The 21,621-nt window shown below is 43.8% G+C and overlaps 1 protein-coding gene across 1 annotated transcript in view; it reads right to left on the minus strand.

The window, feature by feature from the left end:
* The window catches only part of LOC135210947 (exosome complex component RRP4-like), a 602,376-nt gene that overhangs the window by 109,619 nt on the left and 471,136 nt on the right, over positions 1-21,621 (minus strand). The window contains 2 exon segments of the mRNA XM_064243926.1: positions 18,500-18,582; positions 18,585-18,623. Coding sequence (XP_064099996.1) covers positions 18,500-18,582; positions 18,585-18,623 — 122 coding nt within the window.

Here is a 21,621-nt window from a genome sequence, read left to right on the forward strand (position 1 = left end):
CCTCATTTATTGTCCCTGCCTTAGCCTTGTTACTCACCTGTAATTAAATTAGATTTGGTACTCACCTGTATTGTAATTAACCTGTTCCGGTACTCAACATTTAGTTTATTAGATGTAAATTGTATAGTATTAAGATATATTGTGATATCTTTTGATGGTTTCCAAGAAATTCTTGGACCCCTCCTTTTGAGTACCAGCATAGTATGTATATTTGTCTTGTATAAAGGTTACTAGTAGACACCTTTATTTTCTTTTGGAAATGTTTTTCCTGAATAAGTTTTTGATAACTGATTACTTTTATGTCAGTTTGTATTAGATTATATATTTTCATACGGTATTAAAGTTCCTTCTTTATATATCCTAGTTTTTATTCTATTCCTTTTCAGGTAACTAATTACAAGCTATTGGACCAATTCTCTGTTACTATTTCACGGAGCGGCACAGGTTGAGCCCAGAAAAGGGATTTTGACAGAGGAAAAATCTATTTCTGGGCGAGAGACCTGTGCCGCCCAGTGAACCCACCCTTTGTTTTTCCTCACCCTAGACTGGTCCAAGCTTGGGATGCTATGAGGAATGTTTAGGTACGCATGGGTGGTAGAGGGGTGGCGGGCAGTAGTGGGATGTAGAACGGCACCTCGTAGTAACGGGGGATGTTGGGAGAGGAGATAACTAATTGGTAAGAGACCTATGAGAGTGGTTTTCGCCCCAGTTACTATACAGACACCCTATATGGGTGAGCGAGCTAGGCATATGCCCGGCATTCCATGCAACTTTTTTCTCTGGTATATATAGCAGTTTTATACCTTAGAAATGATGCTATAAGGAGCATTTCACTGGGCGTCACAGGTCTCTCGCCCAGAAATAGATTTTTCCTCTGTCAAAATCCCTTTTATGGCACCATAACGGGCCAGTTCCAGTATTGGTGCCGCCTTATGGGGCCATAAGGGTTCTTATGGCACGACATAAGGGTGCTTATGGCACTGATAACGGTTACAGCACCTTAAGGGCCATTATGGTGCCATAAATCACTGAGTTTCGGTTAATGACGGTTTTTTGCTGTCGACATACCCCCAGGAACAGAATCCCGCCGATAACCGGGGACTGCCTGTATCTGTACTAACAGAGCAAAACACTTATCAATCTTCTCTTCCAGACTGGTGATGGGGTTCAGATTGGAAGTGGGGGAGCCTACAACTGGAGAAGGTGGCATAGCAAGAGAAGTGGGAGCTAAAGATACAACAGGAATACTCTGATCCAAATTCAATTCAGAAGAATCCTGGCTAGTTGATTTTGAATTAGCCCTCAGAAAAGCTTTTCTTTTTCTCTTCCTGTCTCCCTATAATTTCTTTAAAAGACTCCAAATTCTTCCACTTCCTTTTGTCCCAAACAAAACATTCATTACATCTAGTATCAAATGAACATATCTGCCCTCTACAATCAGTACATAAAGTATGATTATGAGATTAGCCTAGTATTGCAACCTTTAGCACAATACCTAAAGCTAGCAGAACCTGTGTCCGACATTGTCGACAACACTAAGACCTGACGGTCGCCCAAGGAGAGAGAAAAAAGCAAAAACTAGTTCTTTATGCAAAATTGACCGAAGAACCTAACACATCTAAATGATTTGCCAAGGCAGCTAATACAAGAGCAGAGTACTTCACTAATTGTGATGATACAAAAGGAAAGTCCAAAAAAATTTCAGGAATAACTGCAACTGACAGCCATAGTCATTGGCAGGAGAAACAAACTGAGCTCTTGCAAGAGTTGTTCCTCCCTCTTTCCCCAAAAGTGGGCGAAGCACTCTTACCTACCCAAAACAAATTAAAAATTAACACAACCCACAAATTTTGGGATTTTAACTACCAGAGAGTGAAACTCTTGGCTATATAATTACTAGGGAAGTTGTATAATTAAAATCGCCAATTTCATGGCGCTAGACAAGAGCCATAGAACTGGATTGCCAATAACTGAGTCCGCTGATAACAAAGGACTGGCTACTGGGTTTCTATGTCATGGCCCCCTTTAAAAGAGAGGATACAGGACAGGTGAGGAGAATCAGACGCTCTCACTCACCATCCTTGCAGAACTAGCAGAAGGAGCGAGTTGCATGCAGTCACCAACCCGTGGTGATGGCTGCAACACGAGTCTAGGAGAGTGTTGTTGCCATGGCAAAATGGTTTACCAAGGAGGGTTGCAAGATTCTCGCTTGACAGGTGTACCACTCACCACCACCAAGCTGGAACGTTCATTCGAATGTGAGCGTGAGCTGGGTGGAGATGAGCGAGCACCTGGCTGGTGAGAACTTGCACTGTCCTCTTGACACATCCCAAGTCTTCTTCAAGTCGGAACCTCGCAAGAGACTGAAAGGAGACCTCCCCTTAGTCTCTCCTTGTGAACATCTCACTAGACCACCATGTTACTCCTGGAACCTATGCAAACCGCAGAAGTATCGCCAGGAATTAGTGAGACACCCTGCATGACTCAGCAATTTTTTCTGTCCTGCACAGAGTTGTGATGGTGAGAATACTCAACACTGACAACTCTGGATCTACACTAATCCAAAGATTTACGAGCATTCGGGAAGCTCTAGGACTAACAAACAGGTGCGCAAACCACATTTGCATTCCTATGGCTCCTGTTATGCTCGACCTGGGGTAAGCATAATGGTTCTCCTTTCCCAAAGGAACTGAGAGCAAATTGAAGACCCAACTGTCTCCTCAGTAGGAGGAGGCAGACCCCCCCCCTTAGAGGTCCCATAACAGACTTCTAGGGGGAAGAGAGACTACCTTCTTCAGTGGGCAAGCCTTAGAAGGAGAGGAGAGGAGGCAGCAGACAATGACAATGAAGCTTTAGTCGACGAGGATGACGAGGAAACCTGACAAGTTCTCTTCTTCTTCAGTTTCTTAGATTAGATTATAAAATTTTTGGCTCATAGCCAAGCGCCGGAGCCGGGGGGCCATTCAGCGCATATATATCTTAAGAATAAAAAAGTCAATGTCGCACAAACAAACATACACAGAACCCATCAAACATACAAATCATTTCATTCATAAAAACCAAACAAAAAAAAAGAAACATAAAACAATTAAGAGAAAATTAAAATTCATAAAAAAAGACCAATATTTTTTTTAAAATGTCATAATTTGCTCTTGCCTGAGCACCCTTCACCTAAAATATCGGCAAGAGTCTTATTTGCCAGCAAACAAGCTCTACGTTTGTTTTCAAAATGAGGGCACTCCACCAAAATATGCACCACAGTCAAATACACATGACAGGTGGAACAGCGAGGAACCTGCCTATCCGCTCCACTCGTCATTAGAATCCCGTGAGTATATTTAATGTGGCCAATACGTAATCTAGCTAAAACTATCTCAGACCTTCTATCCATCCGGCTATGAGGCCAAGGATGAACAGAAGGCCTAATCGACTTTAATTTGAGATTATTATCTAAAGTAGACCAGTGGGCCTGCCACTGGTCTCTACAATAAAATCGAATGGTACTTTTAAAATCGGAAACAGGGACGCCCATGTTAGAAATGTGCCTAAGCCTAGTTGCAGCCTTAGCAGCAGCGTCGGCTCGCTCATTCCTAACAATTCCAACATGGGACGGAGCCCAACAAAACCTAACAGAAAATCCTCTTCTATTAATTAAAAGATAAAACCCATCTTGTGTTTCTTGCACTAAAGGGTTGCAAGAGACTAGGCTTTTAAGGGAAGATAAAACACTCAAAGAATCGGTAAAAATGGTAAAAACCTTGTTAGTACTAGAACTATAAAAAACATATTTAAGAGCAGTCAAAACTGCCAGCAGTTCAGCTGTAAAAACAGAGGAATTAGATGGAAGCTTCTTTTTAATAATATTATCACTAGTCACTACAGAGCAACCAACATCAGAACCCTTCGAGCCATCAGTATATATATGATGAGAATCACCATGTTCAAAAGCATGATCCAAGAAACTTGCCCTCAACTGATCACCAGAACTGATGCTTCTGCTGTCCCTAATTGGGCAGATTTCTAAGTGTGGCCTATTCCAAGGAGGAAATTTTGAAGGCGAAATTTCAGCTACTGCAGGGGGTAGTAATCCCACCTCCCTGGCAGAGCTTGCTAGTCGAACTTCAAGCGGCTTTGGCAGTCTAGGTCTATTTGGGGCTCTATCAGTTGGTTCTCTACGTACTTATAATTAGGGTTTAGCTTTGATGTAAGCACTCTTGATATGACTCTCAAGCCTAATTCCTCCCTACGGATAAATAGTGGGGGGAAACCTGACTCAACATATAGGCTTTCTATTAAGACGAAGCTTCACGTTACATACAACTTCATTAACATGTTGATTAAAAGTTAATTTCTTATCAAATGTAACACTTAGATACTTAATGCTATCTTCATAAGGTAAAATCGAATCATTTAAAAACAATGTAGGGATCTCTTCCACTCTTCTTAATCGGCAAAATCGTATAGCTTTGGTTTTTTCTGGTCAAAATTTGAAACCTTTAGCACTGGCCCATAATGTTGAAGCATTAATAGCAGTCTGGATCTTTTGACAAGCTTCGACAGCTGTAGACTTGCTACAGATTATTGCATAATCATCAGCAAAGGCCAGACCATGCACCCCGACAGGAACTTGTTCTAGTAGGCCGTTGACAGCTACATTAAAGAGTGTTGGACTAAGGACGCTTCCCTGAGGTAACCCTTCTTCTTGAGGGTAAGCAGAAATCAAAAGAGCCCACTCTACTTTCAGGTAACGTTCTGACAAAAAATCTTTCAGACAATAGAACAAATTACCCACAACACCCCACTCTACAAGTTGCAAAAGGATACCCCCTTGCCAGGTAGTGTCGTAAGCTTTTTCTAGGTCAAAGAACACTGCAACAGTCTGGTTTTGCACAGCAAAAGCATTCTGTATCTCCCAAGTAAGGAACATCAAACGGTCAGAAGTACTTCTATTTTTCCTTAAGCCAAACTGCCGATTAGATAAAAGATTCTTTGAATCCAAATACCACACAAGTCGAGCATTGACCATCCTCTCATAAATCTTGCTAACACAACTAGTTAGAGCAATTGGCCTATAATTCTTAGGCAGAAGGAATCTTTAAAAGGTTTTAAAACAGGTACAATAATCGATATCTTCCAAGACTCTGGTGAAGTTCCTGAAAGCCAAAAACTGTTTAAAATGTCTAAAAGAAATTGTTTGTACTTCTAGGCAGATTAAAAATCATTGAGTACAGTATATCATCTTCCCCAGGAGATGTTGGGGAAGACAACGAGATTGCATGATCCAATTCTTTCATGGTGAAAGGAAGGTTATATGACTCTAAATTTAAACTAACAGCAGGAACAACCGTGGTACCAGTCCCTGAATATTCCTGAATGCAGGAGAGTAATGTAGGGCACTAGATATTCTGGAGAAATGCCTACCAAAGGTTTCTGCAACTTCTCCAGAATCAGATATGAAGAAGCCATCAATTTTCAATATAGGCAAGGGAGATGGAGAAAATTTCCCTTGCAGCTTTCGGATTCTGTTCCAGACTAATGACATAGGGGAGTCATATTTTAATCACTTATATATCTGATAAACGATTCCCTCTTTGCTTGCTTAAATGTTTTCTTTTGCTTAGCAAGAGCTCTTTTTATAGATAATTTTATTAACCAAGCAAGGAAATCTACAATATCTCTTGTAGCAAGTTCTAGTTATCTTTCGGCTCAAGGCGCATGAATCACTCCACCAAGGTACTAGAGGACGCCGAGGCTTACCAGAAGTTCGAGGAATAGACAGCATGGCACCACACAGCAATATACTGATTAAATACTCATAAGCAGATGTTAGGCTCTGAAAATCTTTTATCTCTTGATCAACTCAGTAGATTTTTTTAATAATCCCAGTCAGCCTCCCCTACCTTCCATTTTGGTAAACATGGAGATGGAATATTTTTCATAAACTTTAAGTGAATGGGCCAATGATCACTGCCATGTCATTCTGGTCTACTACCCACTGGTAATTTAACCTCAAAGACGAAGAGCAGATAGTGAGGTCAATGGCTGAATCAGTACGTATTATGAAAAACATCATGTCTTGTAGGGGAACCATCATTCATTAAAGTGATGTCATTTAAGTCAAGCAGCTGTTCTATTATTAAACCACACCGGTCACAGTTTGGCTCTCCCCAGAGGGTGTGCTTGGCATTAAAATCCCCCATCAGAATGAAGGGTTTAGGAAGCTGTCTATTAACGTCTGTAGATCGGTTAATTCAGCTGACGGGGACGGGGTTACCCTGCGCATCCTGCAATCTATTTTCCAATGATGGATCAAGGTAGAGAGAACAAATTGTGATCCATTTATAATTGAAAATTTGAACTGCACAAGCCTGCAACACAGTGTTCAATTGAACAACTCTGTGATTAACAGACTTACGGATTATGATGCCTGTGGCCTCCCTGAGCATGTACACCTATCAAGGGTGGAGACCTATGAAATGAATAATTAAAACCACGTTGGGAGTGTGCTCTCCCAACTTTGTCTCTTGTAGACACATCGCAGATAGATTATGTTCCTTGAACAGAACCCGAACTGCTCCATTTGGTATAAATCCACGGATGTTCCATTGCATGAGAGCCATTATTTAGAAGATGGGATCTTGAAATTTTCTACCAATTTAGGAATCTGAGTCCTGGTGAGAGAGATCTTATCAGTTTTACCAGAACTACTTGATCTAGATCTGGGTGTTATAGATCTTTTAGATGATGGGCCTTCACTTGCCCTTCCAGTTTTGCTTTATTTTTCCTATGATGGCCGAGTGACCGAGAATGAGGCGAAGAGGGAGAAAGGGGGGCCCTCTTCTGACGAATAAAGAGGGCCTCTATCTCCTCACCGTCATCTCCACGGTGCACTGTAATGACAGGATCAGGTGAGGGCTCAATGTCAGGCAATGTCCCTGTCAGAGAGAAGTCGTCAACAAATTGAGATCTGGCTTGAACCCTTGAACCAAAAGGGTCCCCTGGCTTGACCAGAGTCTCTGCAACATGAGGAGCCCCGCCAGAGGGGGCATGAGAAGCCCCACTAGGGGGGCCGTGGGGAGCCCCACCAGAGGGGGCATGGGAAACCCCACCAGGGGGGGCACGGGGAGCCCCAAAAGGGGGGGCACGGGGAGCCCCACCAGAGGGGCATGGGAAACCCCATTAGGGAGCCCCCGGGGAGCACCACCTGAAGGGGCATCAGAAGTAGGCAATATCCGGCTGTTGTGCCTTTCAAGGCATCTGAATAAGTTTTCCTCCCAACAGCTTCTTGCCTGTCCACACTGATGTGTTTCAGCAATAGATTTAAGTAATGCCTTCCTGTTTCTTTTTTGAATGCACTGCATTTCTTATCTCGGGCTCGATGTTCACACCTTACAGTTCACACAAATTACCGGTTCAGAACATTCCTCGTGCTCAGGCTTGCCACACGATTCACAAAGTTTATTCCTGGTGCAAACATTAGAGGAGTGTCCAAAGCCAAAACATTTAAAGCACTGGAGCACTCTCGGTCTATAAGGACAAACTTTCATAATTTCATTGTCAAGAACAATTTCAGATGGCGTAAAAGGATTACAAATGTTAAAATAATCATAGACGAATGGGGCACTTTGAAAACCTTCCAAACCACATCTGGACACATCTCCAAAATTTCCTCTTTGTCCATTTCATGTAATCTTCATTGAAGATAAACACCCTTGCATAACTAAAATTATAGTGAGGTTTTACCTCTTTTATCATACCTTCGGATCAAGCTTTAAATTTAGGAGCATTACCGATTGAACATTGGTCTTGGCTAAACTAAAAAACTATTACGCCCAAAGCGAGTTACTTCTGGGCTCCCAACATTGCCGATCTTCTGGCTTACCAACCTTTCACCATGAAGAGGTTGCCTCTCTCACCATGTGTTGTAATAATCAACCACTTAGCTGGTCTGGTGATCTGGAGGTTTTACTTATTTTACTCGAATCTTTAGTTTCAGTTGGTGGTCTATATATCTCAAGATACCTTGGACCTCTTCTCCCTCTACAAGTCCAACACTCATAGAATCTGACCTAAACTCTCTGTAGGGCTCCTGTGAGCTTCCGATTCGTTGTTTGAAAAATATCCAAAATTCAAAATAACCATAATTTTTGCCAAGTCTATTCCATAATTCTTTTACATTCCCAAATTTACTAAATCATTAAATAAGGTTTTCATAATTCCAGTCTAAAGGACTGGGTTTTACATACAAAATGTTTGTAACAAGGAACTCATTTGAAAAAGGCTCCACAGTCACAATCGAGGAATTACCAGAATTTTCCTTGTCCTTATCCTTGCCTAAGTCGTCAACAGAAGGTTTTAGTGTCTCCCATAAGACGTAAAATTGATGATTCGTCCAGGTAGCCCCACCCACCATGGAGCCACATTTAGAGGACAGTGGTTATCCCATACAGGGCTGCCCTAGGGGTACCACCCAGATATACACCCCACCCTCAGTGCTTAAGGCGTCATGATGTCCGTCGAGATCAGACCCAGCACTAAGAGAAGGGCTTGACATATAAACTTTCCCCTCGCTCGACCACGTTAGGTACTCGAGTTCTACGGGTGAGGTGGCATGCCAACCATCCTCACCCTCCATCAAATCCAATGAACAAGTCCAAATCATGTCCAAAACCAATCCAAGTCATCAACATAAAATCCGTGCCTTATAGAGGGAGAAAGCAGAAGGAAGAAAAGTTTTAGTAAAAGGAAAAGGGCTGACTTATTTAGTTGGATCAACAGCTGGGCACCAAGGCCAGCGAGAAGTAGTTCCCACCAGGCATCAGGGCCCAGCTGCTGAACCCTAAGCCCCCCCCCCCCATCCTCGGCAAGGCTTCAAGCATCTGGGGGGTCTTCAGTTTCTTCTTCATTTTCCTCAGGATGGCAGTGAGATCCCCCATCCAAGGAGTGACAGGAACAGATGCGGGAGCTCCTTCTACCCAGAGGAGGGAACTCTACACGAGCCCTGACTACCAGATGGAAACCCTGGGTGGACGGACCCTGTGATACAGTAGGAACAAACATGGCAAGGGGTGACATCACAACAAACCCAAGTGAAGGTGACACTGAAGGCTGGGTTATAGGCTTATGGGGGTGTATATCCATCACCACAGGAGTCACATTCGTTGGATGAGGGCAAACACAACTGTAGGTACCGAAGCAAATGTACACGTTATTACAAATGTCGCTGTCACCACCACTGCCGCATGAGTCACAGAGTCCCAGAGAAGTGCGACACTATGCCTGGCAATGATGGAGTGTCAGGGAAGCCTAGTGTCAACCAGGCCTGCTGTAGATTCTCAGACTGCGATGCTGCCACATCTGAGGAACGAATCAGATCAGTGGGAGGAGTCCCTCCTCACCCCGAGGGAGATATATTCCCCTCAGAGTAAGATGAGGCTCCTAGAGAAAGGTCGTCCTGGGCACCCAGGCCCCACACCCACCCACCACCCATCTTCTTCGCCTGACAAATCGGACGAAGAAGCCAAGGGCGAGATTCCCCCTGAAGGGGAAACAGGAAGAAGAGGAAGCTTACTGGGAGGAAGGAAGGATGACAAAGGGTCAGCCACCACAGGCATTGTCGGGGGCGTGTTACCCTCAGACGAAGCCCCAGCAGCAGCCTTACCCCAATAAAACCTCCTCTCACTGCTACAAAGACCAGAAGCAACACTCAGCACAAGTCATAGGTCTAGCACATTCATGCCCCTGACATCTAGCACAAAGGGACTGATGGTCAACATCAGGAAAGAAGCATAAAATTGCTGCATTTCTTGCCCCCGTCCCCTCCCTGGGCATAGACGCTGGGAGGAGGACCGCATAGTGGCTTATTGGATTCTTGGGTTTGCATGACGTATTTTGTATTATTCACAATAATATACCGGCCGTCCCCGGTTATCTGCAGGGTTCAGTTCTCAGGAGGGTGCTGATAAGCAAAAGAAAAAAATTGCCATTCACTGAAACATGATATTGTTATAATACAATAAAGTTTCATACATACTTACCTGGCAGATATATACTTAGCTAAGACTCCGTCGTCCCCGACAGAAATTCAAATTTCGCGCCACTCGCTACCGGTAGGTCAGGTGATCTACCTGCCTGCCCTGGGCGGCAGGACTAGGAACCATTCCCGTTTTCTATCATATTTTCTCTCTTCCACCTGTCTCCTGCGGGGAGGCTGGGTGGGCCATTAATCGTATATATCTGCCAGGTAAGTATGTATGAAACTTTATTGTATTATAACAATATCATTTTCATACAATGAACTTACCTGTCAGATATATACTTAGCTGATTGGCACCCTTTGGTGGAGGGTAAGAGACAGCTAATATGGAATAGACAGGTAAAACAACATATGTTGTAGGTATAAAAGAAAAACCTTGGTTCCTACCTGATAGGTGGTAGACTTCGTGGCTGTAGCCCGGTAGTCTGCATCACCTCAAGACTTTAGCGAGATATGTGATCTATGGCTAAGAGTTCTTGTGGGTCTGCCGATGGGTATATGAACCGCTTACTCGGCAGAGCCTGAAAGGACTTTGTCAATGGGTACTGGACCACTTCTATGACAACACACCTTATGAAGGAGCACAACCAATCCCAACCACCTGATCCTAACCACCATGTTAGTATATAGAATTGTTCTGAGTTATCCCCGAACTCATTACAAACAACCCATAACTCGAAACTAAAAACGCATTCATACAAAAAAAATTTTAATCTTCTTCTTCCTAGCTTAAACCCATTTTTTATATGGGGTCGCCATTGTGGGAATGAGTCGTCTCCATCGATTCTGTCTTGTGCCTCGTTCTCATTTATACCTTTCAATTCCATATCTTCCCTTACACAATCACGCCATCTCTTTCTTGGTCTTCCCTTCTTCCTTCTACCCCGCACTTCCATTTCCATCGTATGTCTTCCAACATGATGTTCCTCCCTTCGTAATAGGTGTCCATACCATCGAAGCCTTCCTTCCTGTATTTTCTTCGATATTTCAGCTACCTTTGTCGATCCTCTTATATACTCATTTCTAATCCTATCTTCCCGCCTTGTTTTACTCCCGACATCCATCTCAACATTCTCCATTTCTGCTACATCCATCTTCTTCTCCTCTGTTTTCCTCATACTTCCTGTTTCTGTTCCATATAACACTGCTGGTCTGACCACCGTCCTATGGAACTTTCCTTTCAATTTCAGAGGGACCTTCTTGTCACAGAGTACCCCTGATGCAGCCCTCCAGTATTCCATCCTGCCTGAATTCGGTGTCTCACCTAACTTGGTTCATGCTTCCACTATCCTCTAATACGGACCCTAAGTACTTGAACTTCTGTACTTTCTTTATTTCTTCCCCATCCAACTTATGCTACTTCCACCATCCTCAGTAATACTGAACACATATATTCGGTTTTTGATCTGCTTATTCTCATTCCTTCTCTCCTCAGTGCTGCTCTCCACCTCTCCAACCTCCCCTCCAACTCCTCCTTCCCCTCTGAACACAACACAATGTCATCAGCGTATAATATGCACCATGGCACTGCTTCTCTAACATCCCTGGTCATTACATCCATCACGATGTTGAAGATGAATGGGCTAAGTGCTGACCCCTGGTGTAGTCCCACTCCTATCTCAATCCATCCGTCTCTCCAAAACACTACTCCTCACTCTAGTATACACATTCCTGTACATCTCTTGAATAATTCTGACATACTTTTCCGGCACCATCTTCTCCCTCAAACATCTCTATATTTCTTGCCTTGGCACTCTGTCATAGGCCTTTTCAAGGTCTATGAATACCATGCAGGTCTCGTTGTTTTTCTCTGAATTTCTCCATTAGCTGCCTTATGCAAAATATTCCATCCGTTGTGCCGCTTCCCTTCATAAATCCTAACTGTTCCTTCCCTATTCTAACTTCCTCTCTCAGCCTGCTATCTATTATTCTTTCCAAAATCTTCAACGTGTGAGACATTAGTTTTATACCTCTATAATTACTGCATTCCTGGACATCACCTTTACCTTTAAATATAGGTATCAATATGCTTTCCCGCCATTCTTCTGGTATCTTTTTCCTGTTCGATATTTTTACCATCAGATCATACAAGATGTCTACCCCTTCCTCTCCTAAGGCTTTCCAAACTTCGACTGGGATTAAGTCAGGTCCTGTTGCCTTCCCATTCCTCATTCTTTTTAAGGCTCGTATCACTTCATCCCTAGATATCCCCATTACCATTCCCATGTTTACTTGTCCATCCTCTCTTACAAGTCTTTCATTTTCTTCATTTAGCAGTGTTCGAAATACCTCTTTCATCTTTTTCAGGATGTCTTCTTCCTTTTTTATGACCGTACCATTCCTATCTTTCATTTGCTTAATATGGGTGATGTCCTTTGTTCTTTTATTTCTTACTTTTGACAGTTTGAGCATCTTACTCAACCCTTCCTTTGGTTTCCAGTTCATTATAAACCTCCTCATATGCCCTTGCCCTTGCCTTAGCTTGAGCTAACCCACCCTTTTTACTTCTTTGTTTCTTTCTCTTAATCTTTATCTGTCCTCCTGCAGCTGTGACTCTTCAAATCTCTTCTTTGCCTCCCTTTTACCCTTCACCTAAAAGATAACACAAGAGTTCCTTACTGAACAACAGTGACTTCATCTTCAAGGGCGTGAAGTTCATCAACTCTTTTGGCTGTCGCCAAAGATAGGAGAAACGAGCATTTCCTCGTTAAATCCCTAAACGAAGCTAAATGAGGAGGCTCGAATCTGTCAGACGAAAGGAACTTGAGAACTACATCCAGGTTCCAGCTGGGAGGAGTTAGTTCCTTAGATTTTGTCGTTTCAAACAATCTAATCAAGTCGTGCAGATCTTTATTATCAGCAATCTCTAGGCCTCTGTTTCTGAAGACTGCCGAAAGCATGCTCCTGTATCCTTTGATAGTCGATACAGATAAGTGAGAGACCTCTCTCTGGAACAAAAGGAAATCAGCGATTTCCGGTTATAGAGGTACTGGAGGAGGACAACTTCTTAGACTTACACCACCTTTTAAAAACCTCCCACTTAGACTGATAGACTCGTCTAGTGGAAGCTCTGCAGGCTCTAGCGATAGCGCTTGCAGCTTTGCGAGAAAATCCCCGCGCTCTGACAAGTCTTTCGATAGTCGAAAGCAGTCAGCGCGAGAGCGGGGAGGTTTGATGAAACCTCTCGAAGTGTGGCTGTCTGAGAAGATCCATCCTTCTTGGAAGGGATCTTTGGGTAAGTCTACTGTCCCCTCCAGCACCTCTGCAAAACCAATCTTGTGCTGGCCAAACGGCGGGGGCGTGGGGCTATCAGGGTCATTCTTGTCCCGTTGGATGCTACAAACTTTCTCAACACTTGCCCCAGCATTTTGAAAGGGGGAAATGCGTACACGTCTACATGAGACCAGTCTAGCAGGAAGGCGTCGACCACGAGAGCTCTTGGGTCTTCCACCACTGAGCAAAAGACTTCCAGCCTTTTGGAAAGGAATGTGCGAACAGATCTACATGAGGAGTGCCCCAAAGATCCCAAAGACTCTGACACACCTCTGAATGAAGGGTCCATTCTGTGTGAAGGACCTGGCTTCTCCTGCTCAGTCTGTCCGCCCTGACGTTTCTCGTACCCTGAACAAATCTTGTCAGGAGATGTTCCTCTGGAGGTCCCCAAAGTAGCAGATCTCTTGCTATTTCGTATAGGACAAGGAGTGTGTTCCTCCTTGCTTCCGATGTAGGACAGGGCGGTAGTGTTGTCCACATTCACTTGGACCACACTGTTTTGCCACAAAAGGTTCGAAGAACTTTAGAGCCAAGTGAACTGCTAGAAGTTCTTTGCAATTTATGTGCAGGACACCTGTGCTGCCTTCCAGGTGCCTGACACTTCTCTCGGTCCCTAGTGTTGCTCCCCAACCCGTTCTCCGATGCGTCTGAATATAAACACTCGGCTTGGGTTTCGGAACTTCCAGAGAATTCCCTTGTTCTCTTTTAGAGGGGACAACCACCATTGCAGGTGTGGTTTTCATCTCCATTGGAAGGAGAAAAACTGTAGGAGAAGTCCCGTCTTCCAATTCCATGATCTCCTTAGGAAAAAACTGAAGAAGACGAAGATGCCTACTTTCCTCATAGGAAAGGAAAAACTGTTCGAGCGAGGAAAGGGTCCCTAGAAGGCTTAACCTTCCCTCGCCGAAGTTCGTTCTTTCCTCAAGAAGAGAGAGAAACTTTCTCCAAGCCTGCTCACGATTCTCTCTTGCGAAGGAAATACTCGAAAACCCCGAGAATCCATCTGAATCCCCAGATAGACCAAGTTCTGTCTGGGATCAGTTGTGACTTCTCGAGGTTCACGAGTAGTCCAACGCCTTTATCAGGTCTAGGGTCAAAGAAAGGTCCTCCAAACACTGTCTCTCTGTTCTGGCCCTGATGAGCCAATCGTCCAGATATAGAGAGATGTTGACGCCTTTGAGGTGAAGAAACCTCGCCACATTCTTCATCAGGTTTGTGAAGACCTGAGGAGCTGTGGACAGGCCGAAACACAAGGCCCTGAACTGAAAGATCCTTCCCCCCGTCATGAAACGGAGGTACTTTCTTCGAAGAAGGGTGAATCGGACTGAAAATAAGCGTCCTGGAGATCCAGCGACACCATCCAATCTCCTTTGACGTAAAAGCCGCAAGGACTGAGGCCGAAGTCTCCATAGAGAACTTCTCCTTTAGAACGAACTTGTTCAGAGCGCTGACATCTAGTACTGGTCTCCAGCCCCCCGAGGCTTTCGCAACCAGAAAAAGCCGATTGTAAAACCCCGGAGAGTTTTGCTCCAGAACTAATTCTATAGCTCGTTTGTCCCACATTTGATTCACCATCAGACGAAGAGTATCCCTCAGTACAGGGTCCCTGTATCTGGCTGACAGTTCCCGCGGAATAGTCGTTAGGGAGGACTGTCCTGGAAGGGGATAAGATACCCTTCCTGATTATGGACATCGAAGAGGCGGGTTCCCCGAGTTTATGAATGTCCAGGCGTATGCAAATTCGAGAAGCCTGGCACCCACTGGTGTTTGGAGGTTGTTCTGTCTCACTTCCCTTTCTTAAAGGGACGGGAAGAAAAGCTTTACTCTCCTCTCAGGACCTCTTCTCTTAGAGGGAGCTCTGGAGGGAGGGCCTCCTCGAAAGGGCTGAAACCGTAGAAGTCGGTCCTTTCTTGTCAACCGCAACTAGGGGTCTCTTCTTCCTTGCAGTTTGAAGGAGAAGATCCTGTGTCGCCTTCTCAGTCAGTGAGCGAGAAATGTCCTTCACTAACTGAGAAGGAAACAAGAAGTCTGACATGGGAGCGAAAACCAGGGCTGCTCTCTGTGAGGGAGAAACCGCCTTGGTTAAGAAGGCACTAAAAATACTCCTCTTCTTAAGGAGTACCGCTCTAAAAAGAGAGAGGAGATTTCTCCCGATCCGTCTTGTACTGCCTTATCAATACATGACAGAATACTAAGAATGACTTCGGGGTCTAGACCTTCCGAGTCATGAGCCTCTTAGACATCACCCCAAGGGACCAGTCTAGAAATTAAACACTTCCAAAATATGGAAGAGGCCCTTGAGGAGATGATCAGTCTCAGAAATCGCCCAAGTCACACGAGCTCCATTCAAAGCGTGTCTCCGCGATGAATCAACCAAGGTTGAAAAGTCCGCTTCAGCCGCCGCTGGGAGAGAAAGGCCCATGTTCTCCCCAGTTCGGTACCAGAAACCTCTTTTACCAGAAAGTATGGCTGGAGGCATACAGAAGGTGGTTCTGCCCAGATCCTTCTTCGACAACATCCATTTGTCAAGAGACTGTAGAGCTCTCTTCATAGAGATCGTAGGTCTCATCTTCAACACCGACGAAGACTTCGGTACGATCGCACTCGAAAACAGTGATCGAGGCGAAGGAGGAGCCGCAGGAGTCAACGAATCTCCATACTCCTGCAAAAGAAGGTCCGTCAGAACTCTATAGTTAGAGAAGCCTTCTCTACCGTTAACCTCGTCTTCCGAATCTACTTCCACACCATGCGGAGAATCGGCTTGAAAAACGAGAGGATCTTCACCAAGTTCTCTCTCTACTGGTGACAAACTCCTACTAGGAGAGGGACTCATAGAGTGAACAGATTCTCTCTCAAGTCTACTAGTAGTCTCGCGTCTGCTTGACTTCTCACGCCTGGAAAGCTCTTCGCGCTTGGCTGGCGCCTCGCGCTTGGCTGGTGCTTCTCGCTTGGCTGGAGCTTGTTGCTTGGCTGGCATCTCGCGCCTGGCTGACGCCTCGCGCTTGTCTGGCGCCTCACGCATAGCTGACTCCTCGCGCCTGGCTGGCGTCTCGCGCTTGGCTGACTCCTCGCGCCTGGCTGGCGCCTCGCGCTTGGCTGAATCCTCGCGCCTGGCTGGCGCCTCGCGCTTGGCTGATTCCTCGCGCCTGGCTGGCGCCTCGCGCCTGAGCGTATCCTTATCTAGAGCAACTCGCTCGGATAGCTCCTGACGCTTGAAAGAATCTTCGCGCCTGGAAGACGTCTCACGCTTGTAAGGCTCTTCATGCCTGGAGGACGCTTCACGTCTGGCAGGCGAAAGAAGACGAGACTTCTTAATAGGAAGTCTAGCGTCCTTCTTGCGAGGGGGATCCCTCGAAAGAACTCCAACCAAAGAGGCTAACTGCTCTTGTACTGCTAGCAATATCCTCTGGGGAAGCCACACCAGCGTCCTCTTCAATAGAAGCAGGAGAACTCGAAGGAGTGCGATCCTCAACTACCGATCGAGGAGGCGTCGAGACCAGCTTAGCCTTCTTGATAGAAGAGGGGGCTTCCTCCGAGAAGCGCTCCGGGCTCGAGTCAAACGCGCGTTCTTTCCAGTGCCTTTTCAGTGGGCCTAGAAAGATCCGAGTCCTTCCACCCTCGTTTAGGTGAAGGAGAACCGGACGACGAGAAACAATCTCGTAGGACGCTTCTATTAAAGCGGTCCTGAGCAGACTGTAGCGAAACAGAACCTGCTGAAGGGACGCCTGACCGTTGGGGATTCCCCACAACCTCCGTACGACTTTCGACTTTCCTTCTCCTCTGGGTATGTGAGTTTTGGAAGAGGTCTAGGCCTGGGAGCATCGCAAGGACGGTCAGACGCCCCCTCCACAACACTGGGAACACTCACTTCACTAAGTAATTCACTATCACTTCCCTTACCTTGCATGGCCACCATTTTTGTCTTCATTTTACGAAGAGTAGCCTTCAGATTGGCGATTTCAGAAGCCGAATCCGAATGCAAAGCCTGTGAGGGTTCAGATACATAGGGAGAATCAAAATCATTAATAATAGGAGAGTTAGACTCAGAAAAAGGCTCAATAGGCCTTGTACTCACACCCTTTTGTGCAGCCCGTCTAATTCTATTCCCTCTCTAACTTCTTCAAGTAAGAAGTTTAGAGTCTTCCATTCATTAGCATTCAACTTTTCACACTCAATGCAGGTGTTAGCTAAAGAACAGTCAAACCCCCTACACTTACGACATACAGTCTCAAAAGTTAGGAATGTGGAGGATCAACCGAAGCCTTCGGCATCCTCACCTTGCAGCCTACATTCACACACACTCTCACACTAACACTTGAATCAGACATTCTATCAGAAAAATCAAAAGCAAGTCCAAATCCAGTCCACAGAAGCGAATGCCAAAACAACGATCCAGTACGTCACCAAGAAATCCAATATATAGATGATCAAAAAAGTCTTGAAAAGCGAATTCCAGTCAGGAGGTAGTAACAACAATGTTGATAGCACCGGCGACAGAGAAAATATGATAGAAAACGGGAATGGTTCCTAGTCCTGCCGCCCAGGGCCGGCAGGTAGATCACCTGACCTACCGGTAGCGAGTGGCGCGAAATTTGAATTTCTGTTGGGGACGACGGAGTCTTAGCTAAGTATATATCTGACAGGTAAGTTCATTGTATGAAATTGGCAATTTATGGCACTTGTGGCACCAAGTTTCAGTTAATGGCAACTGTTTAATTTATTTTGTTATGGCGTCATAACTATTATCGGCCACTGGCTGTAATCACAAACACACAATTAATCAATAATATAAGCATTCAAATGCAGGAAGATCCCAACCGGAAAAGGTGAAAACAATTCAAAAGCAGTCAGGCAGAGGTGGAAGACAGGTCCTCACTCCACAGAGGCCAAAAGCAAATTGAAATGTTTCCTCAGTTTCAGGAAGGGACTCATGACTATTGGACAGTAGTCAACTGCCTAACCACCTTTTTTGAAAGTTCAACGGCCGATCTCCAGCCTTCACTAAAGTAATTCCTAATGTAAAGGATCGAAGGTTGGTATAATGTGTAGGAAGTTACAATCATTATTTTACAACTGAACAATATGTATATCCAAAACCAATATAAATTATATTGTATTATCTATACAAACATGCGATATGTATTTCAGAATCAATTAAAAACATAAATTATACAGTAAAAAATAATGTACCTGTTCTCCTCCTGGAAGCTGAATATTTGTCAATCTTAGCTCAGCATCAAGTCTTGAATTGACATCAACTTTCCACCTCTTTTTTGAACTTGCGTAATTCTACCAATTATGGTGTCTCCAATTGCCACCTGAAATGAAAGAATCCAATAAATAACACAAATATGTAAATGAATCAACTGTTCCGGTTATTGGCGTCATAAGGTGCCAAAGCAGAGTTATGGCAACATAAACACACCTAAAGGAGGCGCCATTAATCGGGTATCAGCTTCATATCACCATAAATGCGCCATATCACCATAAATCACCAAGTTTCAGTTAATAACGGTTTTCCCTTATCAGTACCCTGCCGAGAACGAAACCATGCCAATAACCGGGGGACTGCCTGTACTATGAAACCACTAATCTTGATGCTTACAAACGATCATGATGTGGAGAAGGACTTGACAGCAAAGATTTAGGTAGCACAACACCTAATATTTGGAAATACATACTGTAGAGCAAAGGATGAAAGACTGAGTATCACTGTTATAAAGTGTTTTGATAAATAGTTTTTCCATGCATCCATAAAACATCTAATGACCCAAACCAATGCCTCTGGACTCAAATCTGGTAAGGTATAATATCTATAATTATTTTACTGCTAAAAACCTGATCTCTCCACTCAAGGTAGGTAGTGTTGTAAAAATCGGTCATTGTGAAAATAGTGGTGTTGAAAGGAAGTCTCCACAGAATTTTACTTATTACAAAATAAGTGCCACTTAACCTGGTAGAGAATGAAACTTTATAACTTTCCCAGAGAGGAAACGAATTTTGATGCTTGCTGCAAATTTTTTCTCATAAAAGTATAGCTTGATAGTTTCCATGCATGTAACTGGGGGATCTGTAAACTTTGATAGTGACATTTGAATACAGCTGTTTGCAGTAGTTTCTTCTGGCAATGGTAGGATCCTTGAATTAACTCTAGGTAATCTAAGAGGTTACAAACAAAGCCTGCTAAAGTCAAAGAGGAGCACTGAAGTGCGATGGCTCTCCCGTGGAAAAATGCTGACACGTATTGCAGAGCTCACTGATGAGATTGCAATATTTCTCCAAGATTATCAGAGTGATTTTGCTGAAAATTTTGTGGACAAAATTTTCATTCTCTCCCTCTCCTACCTGGCAGACATTTTCGGTCATCTGAATGATCTCAACTTGTTCATGCAATGCATGTTTGCTAATAATATTGATTGTACAGAGAAGGTAGAAGCCTTCAAGAAGAAAAGAATATCTCAGTGGGAAGCGGTCGAATCCAGGGAGGAAATGTGGGAAGCTTTCCTATCCTGGATGAAAAACATGGAGACAAGACAATCCAGCCAATGCTTGTAGAAAATATTGTTGCTCACCTCTCACTCCTAGAGACCACTATGGCACAATACTTTCCCATGGATCATTCATTTCCAGAATGGATACAGCAGCCCTTCTTGGCAGATATGGACGATGATGATAACCTAAAGGAGGAGCTTATTGATCAGCAGGTGAACCAGGGTTGTCAAAACAAAATTTCGCACACTACCGCTGTCAGGTTTCTGGTGTGATCAGTTGGTAGCATACCCTGGATTAGCAAAGGCAGTGCTGGAAATGATCATCCCATTTCCAACTACCTACAGCTGTGAAAAGGCTTTCTCCACCATGCTCCAAATCAAAACAACTGCCCGGAACCAACTTCAAATTGGGTTGCTTCATGATATGAGGGTGGCTCTGGCCAACACAAAGCCTCGAATTGAGAAACTAGCTGCATATAAGCAACAGCAAAAATCACATTGATGTATGTACAGTATGATTGATTATCCAGTTGTACATATTTAAATCCATGCAATTTCATTTTTTCTCATTTTTTTTATTTCTTTTATAAACAATATTGGTATTTTGTTGTTTAGTTTTAAGGAATGAACAAAATAAAATTGATCAAGCAGTACACTTCACATTCCTTTATCCTTCTAGTTACCTTGTAATAAGATATTAATAATTAAGATAATTAGGGGGTGCTGGACTGCTTAGACATGACAACAGTGGGTGCTAGGGTTGGAAAAGGTTGGGAAACACTGCCCTAAGGAAACAAAAACACCTGTCTCCCTTGTTTCCGAGTCTGTGAATGCTGGATGATACTTTAAAAGCTTTCCCAATGGTTACAAAAGAGTTGACTAAAAGGGAGCCTCAGTCTCCATGACATCCTGAATTCCCATCAGTTCAGTGATCCCTAACTCCCTTCAGTTCAGTGTTGTCTTCTACAGTAAAACTTGATTCCTGAGACTGAAAAAGTATGCCAACTAGTGTTGTAGTTGAATCCACAACTTTTGAGGTGAAGATCAAGTCAGAGGCCACACCATTTCAGGCCAATAACAAATCAGAATCCCCACCATCTAACTCCAAGTTCAACCCTAAGTTCTATCCCAGATTTACAGCATATGTTTAACATCACAGTTTTAATTTTCCACTATAACCAATACAAAGAACAGTTCATTTTATTTGAGAATACAGTGGACCCCCATATTCACGTTCTCTGGATTCACGGACTCACACACATGCGGATTTCTCTCGGGAACGTTTCCCCACATTAATCGCAGAAAATTCACATATTCACGGTATTTTTCTGAGAAATATCAACAAATTCCTGGGGTTTTTTTTTTTTATCTATTTCATCATAAATGCACTTTTTGTGATAAAACTATTAAAAAAACCAAGTACTATAACAATTTTTAGTGGATTTTTCTTGTTTTAAGTAACAAAATAGGCTGTTTTCAGCATTATTATAGGGGTTCCAACTATTCGTGGGTTCTAACTATTCACGTTAGGGGGGTCCTGGTTACGCATCCACCCCCGAATACGGGGGGGACACTGCATACCTTTCAAACATTCATCTTTCTTCATCCTAATAACCAAGAGGATGCTTGTAATGTAATACACTACTGTAAACATTACTACTATGCACAAGTACTTTAAAAAAAAAAACAGTAGTTGCTCCTCTATATTTTGCAAATTTAGCAAATATTTGGCTGACTGCCCAAAGTGTACTTGTGTTGTCCTACTGCACACCTCCACGATCTTTAACGTCGCCAGAATACAGTCTATTTGAAGTATTGCGG

The sequence above is a fragment of the Macrobrachium nipponense genome, chromosome 4 (genome assembly GCF_015104395.2).
Source record: "Macrobrachium nipponense isolate FS-2020 chromosome 4, ASM1510439v2, whole genome shotgun sequence".
NCBI classification, from domain to species: Eukaryota; Metazoa; Arthropoda; class Malacostraca; order Decapoda; family Palaemonidae; genus Macrobrachium; species Macrobrachium nipponense.